General features: G+C 46.0%; 1 protein-coding gene across 2 annotated transcripts in view; it reads left to right on the top strand.

Moving 5' to 3' along the window:
* WDR26 (WD repeat domain 26) overlaps positions 1-13,897 on the top strand; it is a 52,404-nt gene that overhangs the window by 11,725 nt on the left and 26,782 nt on the right. The window contains exons 4-7 of one of the 2 annotated variants that reach the window (XM_073671863.1): positions 9,552-9,635; positions 11,218-11,354; positions 11,976-12,073; positions 13,385-13,541. In XM_073671863.1, the coding sequence (XP_073527964.1) occupies positions 9,552-9,635; positions 11,218-11,354; positions 11,976-12,073; positions 13,385-13,541 (476 nt within the window). Of the gene's footprint in view, positions 1-9,548; positions 9,636-11,217; positions 11,355-11,975; positions 12,074-13,384; positions 13,542-13,897 lie in introns of both variants that reach the window. The other variant, XM_073671862.1, reaches the window with a different exon arrangement.

Below are 13,897 nucleotides of genomic sequence, written 5' to 3'. Positions count from 1 at the left end.
GCAGGAATTTCTGGCTAGTCATGGTTGTGTACTGCATGTGACAATCTCCTGTAGTCAGGTCTCCTGCCTGTGGTGTTGGTGGGAAGACAGAAGCCCCTTCTTACAAAGAAAAACATCCTGACTGTTTTGCCAAGGCAAGTGGGAAAATGTTAGTCTGAGACACCAGGTAGAATTTTTTTGCCATAATTTCAAAAGGTGCAAAGCCAACACTGCACATCACCAAAAGAACACCATACTCACAGTGAAGCATGATGGCAGCAGCATTGTTTTGGGGCAGTTTTTCAGCCGCTGGAACTGGGGCTTTAGTCAAAGTTGAGGGAATTATAAACCGTTCCAAATATGCATTTTGCAGCAAAACCTTCAGGCCTCTGCTTGCAAGCTGAGGATGAATTTTCACCTTTCAGCATGACAATGACCCTAAGCAACTTCCAAATCGGCAAAATAACGGCTTCACTAGAAGATCAAGCTTTTGAAATAACCCAGACCCAGACCTGAATTCAAGTGGCAATCTGTGGGTGACCTGAAGAGGGCGCTGTACACAGGAGATGCCCCCACAATCTGACAGATGTGGAGCTACTGCAAGGAGGAGCCTGCAAATATCGCCAATTCTAGATGTGCCGCTCTGATAGACTCCAACCCCAAAAAGACTTGAGTGCTGCCTGAAATTCAGAGGACTGCAATAAAGTATTAGTGTAAGGGTGTGCAGATTTATGCAACCACAATATTTTAGTTATTTTCCACATTTACAAGCCACCATTCTCCATCATATGGAGGCATCGTCTTTAATTCTGCCTCCTACTAACCCCAAAAACCTCCTTGTAAAATCAGAGGAGCACAGAGGTGCGAGCTGTTACAGAGCCATACTGGCTGCTCTGCCGTACAGGCCGACTAGCTGATGTGATCACATATGCAAAATCCTGTTGAAGCCTTTGGGATCTCTCCATGGTTGTGATCGGTGACTGTTGGATCGATGCCGATTTAGTTGGTTTCCCTAAATATTACAATTTTTGCAAAGCGATAACTGGTGAAATATGTTGGTTTGTCCTTGTGGTGAGATGTGCGGCTGCACGATGCATCGGAGGAGCTGTTACTTTTGCTGCCCTATGGCTCAGTGGCTGCTGAAACTTCCAGCGTCGTGCACTGAATGTCCCCTTTGTGTGACCGGGTCACTGTCATTCATTGCCACAGAGGTGATTCCAGTCATACAGCGAGCCCCGCACGTGAGCTCACCAAAGGGGCCACACGCAGGTGACAGTCGCTCTCTGCACAGGGGTCCTCTGACTGCCAGGCAGCCAATCTCTGTAGCTGTCTGCCTGTCAGGAGGGGAGCAGAGCCTTTTCTGAATGATACAGTAAGGCTTAGATGACTCCTATAATGGAAGTGGACAGAGCTGTCAGCTGCCAGAGGGAGAAGGAGACTCTGACCACAGAAAATAAGTAGTGTCATTTTTCAGTGTTTGAGAAATCCAAAAAAATAAATATATTGTACCCATAAATAAATATTATGAAAAAAAACAAGTACACATTTTTGGTTATTGCTGTGTCCAGAACGACCTGACCTATAAAACTGTCCCACCCTTTGTGAAAAAAAAAAAACGAAGCAAAAAGCAATGCTTTATACTCATACCGCCAAACAAAAAAATGGAATAAAACGCGATCAAAAAGACAAATGTAAATAAAAATGGTACCCCTGAAAACGTTATCTTGTCCCGCAAAAACAAGCCGCCACACAGCTCCATCATCCGAAAAAATAGTTATAGCTCCCAGAATAAAGCAAGCAATACAAAAAAATAATTTTTTCTATAAAATAGTTGTGTAAAATCGCCAAAACACAAACTATGTAAATGTGGTACTGCTGTAAATGTACTGACCCGAAGAATAAAGCTGCCTTATCAATTTTACCGCGCGCGGAACGGCATAAAAAAAAAAATAATAATAATAATAATTTCCGGAATTGCTGGTTTTTGTTTATTCTGCCTCACAAAAATCGGAATAGAAAGTGATCAAAAAAAGTCACTTGCCTGAAAATGGCACCAATAAAAACGTCAGCTCATCCCGCAAAAAACAAGCTGTCACATGACTGTCAGCCAAAATCTGGAAAAATTATAACTCTCAAAATATGGCGATGCAAAAACTAGTCTTTGCCAAAAAAAAAAAAAAAAGGGTCTTTTTAGTGTGATAGCTGTCAATCATAAAAACCCGATATGAATCTGGTATCGCTGTAATCGCACCGACCAGAAGAATAAAGTAATCTCATCACTTATACCGCACAAGGAACGGCGTAAAAAATAAACTGTGGGGTTGGGGTTAGGACTGGGGTTGGGATTTTTTTTTCAAAAATAAGGGGAAAAAAAAATGATGATATGGCGACTAGTGTTGAGCGCAAGTGCTCGCTACTTGAGTTTGCACCGGGTGCTCGGGTATGCACTGAGTATCGCGGGTGCTCGAGTCTCCGCCCCATATGTTTTGCAGCGGTTATACAGCCAAAAAAACCTTGTGGGGATTGCCTGCCATGCACGAGCGATCCCCGCATGTTTTTTTATTTATTTATTTTTTTTTAAGTGTCTAATAACCGTGAAACCTGCAGGCGGGGACTTGGGCATGTCACTCGAGCACCCGCAATACTTGATGCATACCTGAGTACCCGATGCAAACTCAAGTAGCGAGCACTTGCGCTCAAGACTGACAACTTATTCAATATGATGACCTAATGTTATCAAATTCTGTCGTACCTCTTGGTTCAAAATGTTCACTATACCCCTTGATAAAATCCTTGAGGGGTTTAGTTTCCAAAATGGTGGCACTTGTGGGGGGCTTCCACTGTTTAGGTGCATCAGGAGCTCCCCAAATGCGACATGGCGTCCGCTAATTATTCAAGCAAATTTTACATACAAATAGTCAAATGGCGCTCCTTCCCTTCCGAGCCCTGCCGTGCGCCCAAACAGTGGTTTCCCCCCACATATGGGGTATCTGCGTGCTCAGGAGGAATTGCAAAAGAAATTTTGGGGTCCATTTTTTCATGTTACTGTTGCGAAAATAAAAAAATAAATTGAGTCTAAAGTAAAAATTTTGTGGGGGGGGGGGAGAAAAAAAAAAAAAAAGTTAAATGTTCATTTTTTTTTCTTCCACATTCCAAAAAATTCCTGTGAAGCAACCTGAAGGGTTAATAAAGTTCTTGAATGTGGTTTTGAGCACCTTGAGCGGTGCAGTTTTTAGAATGGTGTCACTTTTGGGTATTTTCTGTCATAAAGGCCCCTCAAAGTCACTTCAAATGTGATGTGGTCCCTTTTAAAAAAAAAAAAAAAAAAGAAAAGAAAATTTGTTTCCAAAATTGTGCTGATGTAAAGTAGACATGTGGGAAATGTTATTAACTATTCTGTGTAACATCTCTCTGATTTAAGGGCATAACAATTCAAATTTTGAAATTTTCAAAATTTCCCCCACAAATGACTAGAGTTAATCGAAGAAATTTTGCCACCATCATGAAGAACAATGTCACGAATAAACAATCTCAGAATCAGCGGGATCTGTTGAAGCGTTCCAGAGCTATTACCTCAGTGACAGTGGTCAGAATTGTAAAAATTGGCCCGGTCATGAACGTTCAAACTACCATCGGGGGTAAAGGGGTTAAAGGAAATCTGTCAGCAAGTTTCTGCTATGTAATCAGAGAGCAGCATAATGTAGGGACAGACACCCTGATCCCAGTGATGTGTTACTGGGCTGCTTGCCTTAATTTTGGCACAATCCATTTTCTCTGCTGCAGATGTAGCAGAGCTCTGAATGCTGAGCCCTGTATAAACCTGCCCCCTACACCACTGGCTACTTTGTGTATACTGTATAACCAGCGATAGCGGCGGGGTTATACAGTGCAGTTGCCTAGGAGGCACAAGACAACTAGTCCTGTAGTGATAAACTCCGGCTGATAAAACAGTGATTTTATAGAAACAGCTGCACACAGCCAAGTAATCGATGCATACAAAAACCTGCTCACAGATTCCCATTAACTCATTTAGAAATTGACAGCGACACCTCAGCCAAGTTGTGCCAGTATGTATCCACCATTGTGCAGCGTCCCCTCTTATTTTTACAACACCACTAGGAACTGAGGAGACAATTGCTGGAGTTTTGAGGGAGGAGCGTTGTCCCCTTATTGTCTGATTCTTGCTGCTCAGCAGTCCGGGATCCTTGCTTGATTTTTTTTTTTGTTACATAATGCACCAAATGTTTTCTATTGGTGAAAGGTCCTCGCGGCCGGTCCATCTCCCGATCTCTTTATTTTGCGGAACTGAGCTACTGTGATGGATGCAGTATGAGGTTTACTATTGCCCTGCTGAAATATATACGCGGCCTTCCCTGAAATACACTGTCTCGATGGAGCAGATGTTCTTCTATCACTTCTATATACTGCCCCCTCTGGCAGGTGACGGCTAGCTGGGCGGGCCCCCTCTGGCAGCTTTTTTTAAATTCTTCCACAATTGTTAGCCGCAGTTGTTTAGATTGTTGTCCTCTGACCATGTTTGCTTCAGGGAGACTCTGCCTCTCTAACGCTCTTTGTATACATTCATATGACTTAGTTGATTTGTACCACTTACTTTTTCAGTCTTTTGTTAACCTAGTCCCAAATTTTGAGATGGTGCTGTAAACCATTTCAAAACGAACTGATTTTTTTTTTTCAAATTAAATGGAAAAATGTCCAACACCTGATCTGTTCGATGTTTTGCTGTGAATAATGGCGACAAGAGATTTCCAAATTTGTTTTCTTTACATCTTACACATCAGCCAAACTTTATGGAATTGGGTTTATACAGTCATGGCCCAAAGTGTTGGCACCCTTGAAGTTTGTTCCAGAAAATTTATTGCAATTACACATGTTTTGTTATACACATACACATTTATTCCATTTTTGTATTGGAACAACACAAGGAAAAAAAAAGGCAAATTGGACATGATTTCACCCACAACCCAACTCTACTCACATTCTCATCCCTGTCCTCCTCACTTGTCACCCATGTCCAATGGCAACTAGCACACCCCTGCAGAAACCTTGCACATCTAGACACTACACACTGTTCTACCACTGATATCCATATCCTCACTCCATGACACAGACAGTGCCACCACTTTCTACAATGCCACTCTCGCATCAGCCATTGACTCGGTCGCCCCTCTTGTGCATGGCAGAGCGCGACGAGTCAACAGGCAACCCTGGCACAACAACCTCACTAAAGAGCTTTGACAAGCGTCCAGGGTTGCGGAGCGGCGTTGGAAGGAAACATATATACTCAGGATGACTTCACTGCATTCAAACAAGCAACACTCACATTCAAATCAGCACTCACCTCTGCTAAACAGGCCTACTTCACAACCCTCATATCCTCCCTATCCTACAACCCCAAACAGCAATTCAACACTTTTAACTCTCTCCTCCGCCTTCCACTGCCCCCTCCGACCTCCATCATCTCTGCTGAGGAGTTTGCCACACACTTCAAAAACAAGATTGACCCAACACTGTAAGTCTTTACTGTCCAACCACCACAACCCCTTTGTTTTCCATACCATTTCCCTACCCCCATAACCTCCCTTCCCAACATCACGGAAGGAGACCTTACTTGTCTCCTCTCCAAATCACACCTCACCACATGTGCACTCGACCCCAACCTCACCCCCACACTCATCCCATCTCTTCAACCTATCACTATCTTCTGGTACTTTCCCCGCTGCCTTCAAACATGCCACAATCACGCCCATCCTCAAAAAGCCATCCCTCGACCCAACCGCCTTGTTCAGCTATTGCCCCATATCGCTGCTCCCATTTGCCTCCAAACTCCTTGAGCAACACGTTCACGCTGAACTTTCCTCCCACTTCTCATCTAACTCTCTCTTCGACAAACGACAATCCGGATTCCGCCCCCACCATTCCACCGAAACTGTCCTTACCAAAATCACCATTGACTTACTTACAGCCAAAGCTAACGGACAATTCTCTGTACTCCTTCTTGACCTGTCCTCTGCTTTCGATACAGTTGACCACTGCCTCCTAGTACAGATCCTCTTTCTTTGGCGTCAAAAACCTTGCCCTATCCTGGATCTCCTCATACCTTTCTAACCACACATTTAGCGTCTCCCACTTCCACGCTACCTCCTCACCCCGCTCCTTCTCTGTTGGAGTCCCTCAAGGCTCTGTCCTAGGACCCCAACTTTTCTCAATCTATACCCTTGGCCTGGGACAGCTCATAAAATCCCATGGCTTCCAGTACCATCTGTACGCTGACGACACCCAGATCTACCTCTCTGGCCCAGACGTCACCTCTCTGCTGTCCAGAATCCCAGCATGTCCAGCAGCCATATCCTCCTTCTCCTCCCGCTACCTCAAGCTCCATGTGGACAACTGAACTCATTATCTTTCCCCCATCTCGAATATCCTTCCCACCTGATCATTCTATCACAATAAATGACATCACACTTTCCCCTGTACCGACATTCTGCTGCCTCGGAGTAACCCTTGGCTCTGCCCTGTCCTTCAAACCCCACATCCAAGCTCTCGCCACCTCCTGTCGCCTCCAGCTCAAAATTATTTCCAGAATCCGTCCTTTCCTCAACCCTAACTCTACTAAACTGCTTGTGCATGCCCTCATCATCTTCTGCCTCGACTATTGCAACATCCTCCTCTGTGGCCTCCCTGCTAACACTCTCGCACCCCTCCAGTCCATCCTCAACTCTGCTGCACGACTTGTTCATCTCTTTCTTCGCTACTCCTCTGCTACCCCCCTTTGCAAATCCCTTCACTGACTCCCAATTCCCCAGCGTATCCAGTTCAAACAACTAACACTGACCTACAAAGCCATCCATAACCTCTCTCCTCCGTACATCTCTGAACTAATCTCCCGATATATTCCCTCACGTAACCTCCGGTCCTCCCAAGACCACCTTCTCTCCTCCACACTTATCCGTTCCTCGCGCAATCGCCTCCAAGATTTCTCCCGAATATCCCCTGTCCTATGGAATTCAGTGCCTCAACACGTCCGATTATCCACCACATCCGGATCCTTCAGACAGAACCTGAAAACCCATCTCTTCAAACAAACTTACAGCCTGCCATGACCTTGCTGGCGCATCACCACCACCAGAGCTGCTGCAACCCCCCAACCTACTGTCTCCTTCCCCATCCTGTAGAATGTAAGCCCGCAAGGACGGGGTCCTCTTCCCTCCTTACCAGTCTATCATTGTTAGTTTGTTTACTGTAAGTGATATCTGTATTTGGTATGTAACCCCTTATGTACAGCGCCATGGAATCAATGGCGCTATATAAATTAATAATAATCCCAAAAGTGGGCCGAACAAAACTGTTGGCACTTTTGCCAAAAATGTGGGTAAACCACTTTGTTTCAAGCAACTGTCTAAGGACTTGAGAACTTAAAATTGTTGAAAAATATCAACAATCTCAAGGTTACAAGTCCATCACCAGAGATAGTTGCAACGCAGGATAGTCCGGATGGTGGATAAGCAGCCCCAATCAAGTTCCAATGAAATTCAAGCTGTCCTGCAGGATCAGGGTGCATCAGTGTCAGTGCGAACTAGGCGTCTACATTTGAATGAAATGAAACACTATGGCAGGAGACACAGGAGGACCTCTCTGCTGACACAGAGACCTAAAAAAAAGCTAGACTGCAGTTTGCCAAAATCCTTCTGGGAAATCGTCTTGTGGACAGATGAGCTCAAGATAGAACTTTTTGGTAAAGCACATCATTCTACTGTCTAGCGAAACCGGAATGAGGCCTACAAAGAAAAGAACACAGTACCTACAGTCAAATATGGTGAAGGATCACCGATGTTTTGGTTGTTTTGCTGCTTCTGGCGCTGGGTGCCTTGACTGTGTGCAAGGCATCATGAAATCTGAAGATTACCAAAGGATTTTGGGTCACACTAGTGCCTAGTTTCAGAAAGCTGGGTTTGTGGCCTAGGTCATGGGTCTTCCAGCATTGACAATGACCCCAAGCATACTTCAAGAAGCCCCCAAAAATGGATGAAAACAAAGCGCTGGAGAGTTCTGAAGTCTCCGCAATGAGTCCGGATCTAAATCCCATTGGTCACCTGTGGAGAGATCTTACAATTGCTGTTGGGAGAAGTCGTCTTCACATATGAGAGCCCTGGAGCGGATTGTAAGAAGAGTCGAAGATTCCAGGTGAGAGGTGGAAGAAGCTGATGGTTAGAGGAAGCGATTGATTGAAGATATTTATTCCAAAGGTCGTGCAACCAGATATTAAGCTGAGGTGGACAACAACTTTGTCCAGTCCATTTTTGGAGTTTTGTGTGAAATTTATGTCCAATTATTTTTTCTGGTGTTCCAATACACACAGAAAATAAACACACGTAACTGCAATAATTTTTGGGAGAAATACTTAATTTTCTGGAACAATTTCAAGGGTGCCAACACTTTCGGCCATGACTATATATGCGCTTTATACAGGTGTGCCAGGCATATATTTTGGATTGTGACGGGCATCTATCTTCCAAAACTATATGGCTATGGGGGCTCCTGCTTTAGCTGCATCTGGCTGCAGAAGGGTTAATGCAGCTTTGTTTGCAGGATCAGCTGACTGCCCTCTTGGCTTTGACTTCCAGCCTTGTGCTGTGTGTTTTATTTTATTTATTTATTTTTTTTTTTTTCTTGATTTGTTGATCCTGAGCAAAGTGGGGGATGGGGGTCAGTCGCAGGAAGTGAGGTAACAGATATTTGTAAACTGTGCCATTTAAAGTTCCAGTGTCTCCTGTAACCATAACAAGGCAGTCGTCGCTGGGCGTCTGTGCCTGTTCCAGCTCGCAGATGCTCTGTTCGTGGAAGATTTACTTGTGGTTTTCGCTCTGCTGTTTTTGCTTTTACTTTTTTTTTTTTTTCCCTTTTGTCTTTTTACTCTGCATAGAAGTCCCCCCTCCTCCTAAATCTGTGTAATCTGAGAATAGGACCAATGCTGGTGAACTGTGCTTTTACCTTCTGGGGATTTGCTGAAGTGCAGTTGACTTTTTTTTTTTTTTTTTTCATGCTCCGCCAGCGTCCGTCACTTTCCCTGCCATTTATACGCATCGTGCCTCCATGTTTGGCTGTATATATACACATGCGGCTGCATGGTGAATACTGCTGTGCGGCAGGTGGATGATCGGCAGCACCAGACTGATTCTGGTGGGAGATATGGATCCCGCCCGATCATTATGGTCAGAAATGCGCCTGTCGGCTGGTTTCTGCCCTTTTCCATTTCTGAAGGCATGTACGCTCATCTGAACAGAGAATGCATGTCCATGGGAGCGATGTATGACATCTTCTTCCCAGAGAACAAAAGGATTGGACATGTTGAAATACAGCTGCCCAATCCTTGTATATTCAGATTTCTGCAGTTGGGACGTCCTCGTACCCATTAGATGGCCAGTCGAAATCTGCTGTAGCCTAGTGCCTGTACACAGACCCCGGACCACTACAATAATGATGTTGTGAGGACTAGAAGGCATTTTTTTTCCTCTATTGCTGTTGATGATTCTTCTTTGTGTTTCTGGCAGCAGTGTCGCCCATCCGCTGGAGGTTCAGGGAGCGAGCACTCCTCCTCCTCCTCCTCCTCATCCTGCCCCACGTCCGATGTCATACGGGTGAGTGCACTATACATGAAGTGACTCTGTACAGGTATACAGACTCCCACCCTGCACAGACCACCGGGGATGGCTCAGCGCTATCCTACTGAACAATGGTGCGCATGCTTCACCTCCCCTCCATCCATTCTCTACGGAACCACCGGGGATGGCCGAGCGCTGCCCTGCTGAGCAATGGTGCGCATGCTTCACCTCACCTCCATCCATTCTCTGTAACCGCTGGGTTTAGCCGAGCACTGCCCTGCTGAGCAATGGTGCGCATGCTTCACCTCCCCTCCATCCATTCTCTGTGACCGCTGGGTTTAGCCGCGTGCTGCCCTGCTGAGCAATGATGCGCATGCTTCACCTCCCCTCCATCCATTCTCTGTGACCGCTGGGTTTAGCCGCGTGCTGCCCTGCTGAGCAATGATGCGCATGCTTCACCTCCCCTCCATCCATTCTCTGTAACCACCGGGTTTAGCTGAGCGCTGCCCTGCTGAGCAATGATGCGCATGCTTCACCTCCCCTCCATCCATTCTCTGTAACCACCGGGTTTAGCCGAGCGCTGCCCTGCTGAGCAATGATGCGCATGCTTCACCTCCCCTCCATCCATTCTCTGTAACCACCGGGTTTAGCTGAGCGCTGCCCTGCTGAGCAATGGTGCGCATGCTTCACCTCCCCTCCATCCATTCTCTGTAACCGCCGGGTTTAGCTGAGCGCTGCCCTGCTGAGCAATGGTGCGCATGCTTCACCTCCCCCCATCCATTCTCTGTAACCGCCGGGTTTAGCTGAGCGCTGCCCTGCTGAGCAATGGTGCGCATGCTTCACCTCCCCTCCATCCATTCTCTGTAACCGCCGGGTTTAGCCGAGTGCTGCCCTGCTGAGCAATGGTGCGCATGCTTCACCTCCCCTCCATCCATTCTCTGTAACCGCCGGGTTTAGCCGAGTGCTGCCCTGCTGAGCAATGATGCGCATGCTTCACCTCCCCTCCATCCATTCTCTGTAACCACCGGGTTTAGCTGAGCGCTGCCCTGCTGAGCAATGGTGCGCATGCTTCACCTCCCCTCCATCCATTCTCTGTAACCGCCGGGTTTAGCCGAGCGCTGCCCTGCTGAGCAATGATGCGCATGCTTCACCTCCCCTCCATCCATTCTCTGTAACCGCCGGGTTTAGCCGAGCGCTGCCCTGCTGAGCAATGATGCGCATGCTTCACCTCCCCTCCATCCATTCTCTGTAACCGCCGGGTTTAGCCGAGCGCTGCCCTGCTGAGCAATGATGCGCATGCTTCACCTCCCCTCCATCCATTCTGTATGACTTGGGAAAGGTTGAGTTACAACATGTGAAGTAGCTGAAATGACCAGAGTATGAGCACAGAGTATAAGGCCCACCCCAAGCCCCCGCATATCACTACCTGCGCACACAGGTGTAGCCTGAGGGGGCGGTTTTCTCCACCATGATGAATCTGCACACACTTTACCCCCAATAGTTCAGTTGACTGCCCTAATTCTTTTACGGTATATACCGTATGTCATGGGAAGAAGACGGTCTCCTGCTGGGCTCACTGACGTTTATTCCTTTTTTTTTTCTCCTCTTCTGTCTTCAGAGGATGAAGTTTTTGCTTCTCCAGCAGAAGTACCTGGAATACTTGGAAGATGGCAAAGTCCTAGAAGCCCTGCAGGTCCTGCGCTGTGAGCTGACGCCACTGAAATACAATACCGAGCGAATTCATGTCCTCAGTGGGTAAGAGGCCCTCTCCGCTGTGTCCCTCCATCACTAATGCAATGCAAGATTATTTTTTTCTATTTTATTAATTCTATCACGTGGGGTAAAGCATGCTGACCTTGTGATCAAATACTCAGGCCTCATCCTGAAGAGTACAGCAAGCTACATAACATTCTCTGGCCATTTTTGTAATCTTGCAAAAAAATAACTTTTTTCATTTACAGTGAACACTTTTTTTTGTCACCAATGTCCTATTTCCTCAATAAGGGTGCAGGGCCCCTCCGGGTCCTTGCTCCCCAATTAAAATAGTGTCACCAACTCTTCACCTTTTTTTAAAGGGTTTCACCAAGACTTTTTTTTATTGATGACCTATGTTAGTGTCATGTCAGTGAGGGTCCGACTTTCTGATTCTCCCCCCACACGCACACACTGATCACCTGATTTAAAGGGGCTGCAGTGTGCAGGAAGTGATCCAGCTCCATACACCATGTAGTGGCTGTGAGTGGTACTGCAAGTCTCATACAAGAGGGGAAAACAAACTTTTGAGGTTCAACATTTCTCTCCACTGCTGGTCAACCAAGAGAGGATGTCTAACTTTTCTTAATACACTGATGTAACGCACTTATTTCTGTATCCCAGGTATTTAATGTGTAGTCATGCAGAAGACCTGCGAGCAAAGGCAGAATGGGAAGGAAAAGGGACAGTATCGCGCTCTAAGCTGCTTGATAAGCTCCAGAGTAAGTATTCATATGCGGGGCTACATCTCCGTCCATTATTGACGGGTGATTGATATGACCCCACTCCAGCCCGTGTGTTGTCAGGCTCATGTATGTAAGGCTATGTGCCCACAATGCAGAAATGCTCGGATTTTTCCTGAGCGTTTCTGCATCTCCTGGCAGAAAAAACACGTGCACTTTATATGCGTTTTTTCTGCCAGGTACAAGCGTTTGTCAAGTGTCTTTTTTAGCATTTTTTAAAGCGCTTTCCAAGCGATTCTTAGCATCACTTGGAAAAGTGCTTGAAAGTTGTCCACACAATATAAATCCATGCAAACGGCATGGATTTATATTGTGTGACCAACATAATGTTAAAAAAAAATTAAAACGTAAGAAAATAACCTTATACTCACCACCTGATGGCCCCCGCTCTGCTCCCGGCATCGCTGCTGGCTTCGTGGTGGGTACCGGTAATGGAAAAGGACCATCGCTGACGTTGGCTGTCACATGACCGCTGACGTCATGGAAGGTCCTTTTACATTACCGGTACCCGCCACGGAGTCAGCAGCGACGCCGGGAGCAGAGTGGGGCCATCAGAAGGTGAGTATAAAGTTATTTTTCATTTTATTTCTTTTTTTTTACTTACAGGTACTACGGTACCCGGGTCTGGAGGAGAGTCTCTGCACAACACACATGTATTTGCATTGCAGTAAATGGCAGACCTATTACAAGCAATTTTAATGCTTTTTCGCGGCGAAAATACGCCGCAAAAAAACGCATTAAAATAGGCTATGTGCACACGAAGCGAACGCGGATTTCTTAAATGTCAAAGCGGCAGTGTATGGTGGGGGAAGAGAGGGGCTTGCGATGCCAAGGGCCTCGGGAGGTGCGGTGGGCTCTACACACCAATTACCTGGCTGCTTCTGTAGGAATGAGGCTACTTAAAGGGCACCCGACAAGCAGATTCATGCCCCCCGGAGTACGCACAGCATGAATCAGACTCTGGCTGGCTGCTTTATCACTGCTGGATTTTTTTAAACCTACTTTGAAAAGCCAGCAGGGGGCTATTAAGTTGTACATTGACTTTTTAGACTTCACTAAATTGCAACTGCAGCACGGACATTGTCTTGCACTAATTTCTGTACGTTCGCTCTGCTAAGCCCTGGAAGAATCGCTAAGGTTTTACTAGCGTCGCGCGCAGCCTGCAACTACCACACAGGTGTCCCTGCCTCATGTCCTGCTGACCTGTAATTTATGTAAGTCTTCTGAAGTGTTATATCTGCAAAATGAAGTGTTAGTTAATGACGATCTACCTATTTCCCTTCTCTCCAGCATACCTTCCGCCATCTGTCATGTTACCACCCAGACGTTTGCAAACTCTACTACGTCAGGCTGTCGAGCTGCAGCGAGATCGGTGCCTCTACCACAACACGAAACTTGACAATAATCTGGACTCTGTGTCCCTGCTAATCGATCACGTCTGCAGCAGGTGGGTAATGTGCCACTAAAGGGGGGTCTCACCTGAGTCTAAGATTGATCTATGGCTCATCTGTAGGACCCGCACTTGAATGGAGAGAACTAGGGTCCCCTGACCCGGCGAGAAGAGTAAGCGGCCACCTCTGTTTATTCTTAACACTGTCTTTGGAGTTGGACCGATCAGATATCACTTTAAAAAAAAAAAATAATATTAATTACATTTTAATTTATTTTTTGTTTACCATAAAAGCAAAGCCCAAAAGAAACAATGGCAGAATTGTATTTATTTATTTATTTATTTTTCAGCATTTTATCCCACTTTTAGAATATTTTTCCTCCTGGTTTTTCAGTACATTACGTGGTAAAATG

This window comes from Phyllobates terribilis, unplaced genomic scaffold (assembly GCF_046119375.1).
Source record: "Phyllobates terribilis strain yellow unplaced genomic scaffold, ASM4611937v1 Scaffold_3__8_contigs__length_932513732, whole genome shotgun sequence".
Classification (NCBI taxonomy): domain Eukaryota; kingdom Metazoa; phylum Chordata; class Amphibia; order Anura; family Dendrobatidae; genus Phyllobates; species Phyllobates terribilis.
Note: the sequence above shows the minus strand (reverse complement) of the source record. Positions and strands in the feature narration are given on the sequence as shown.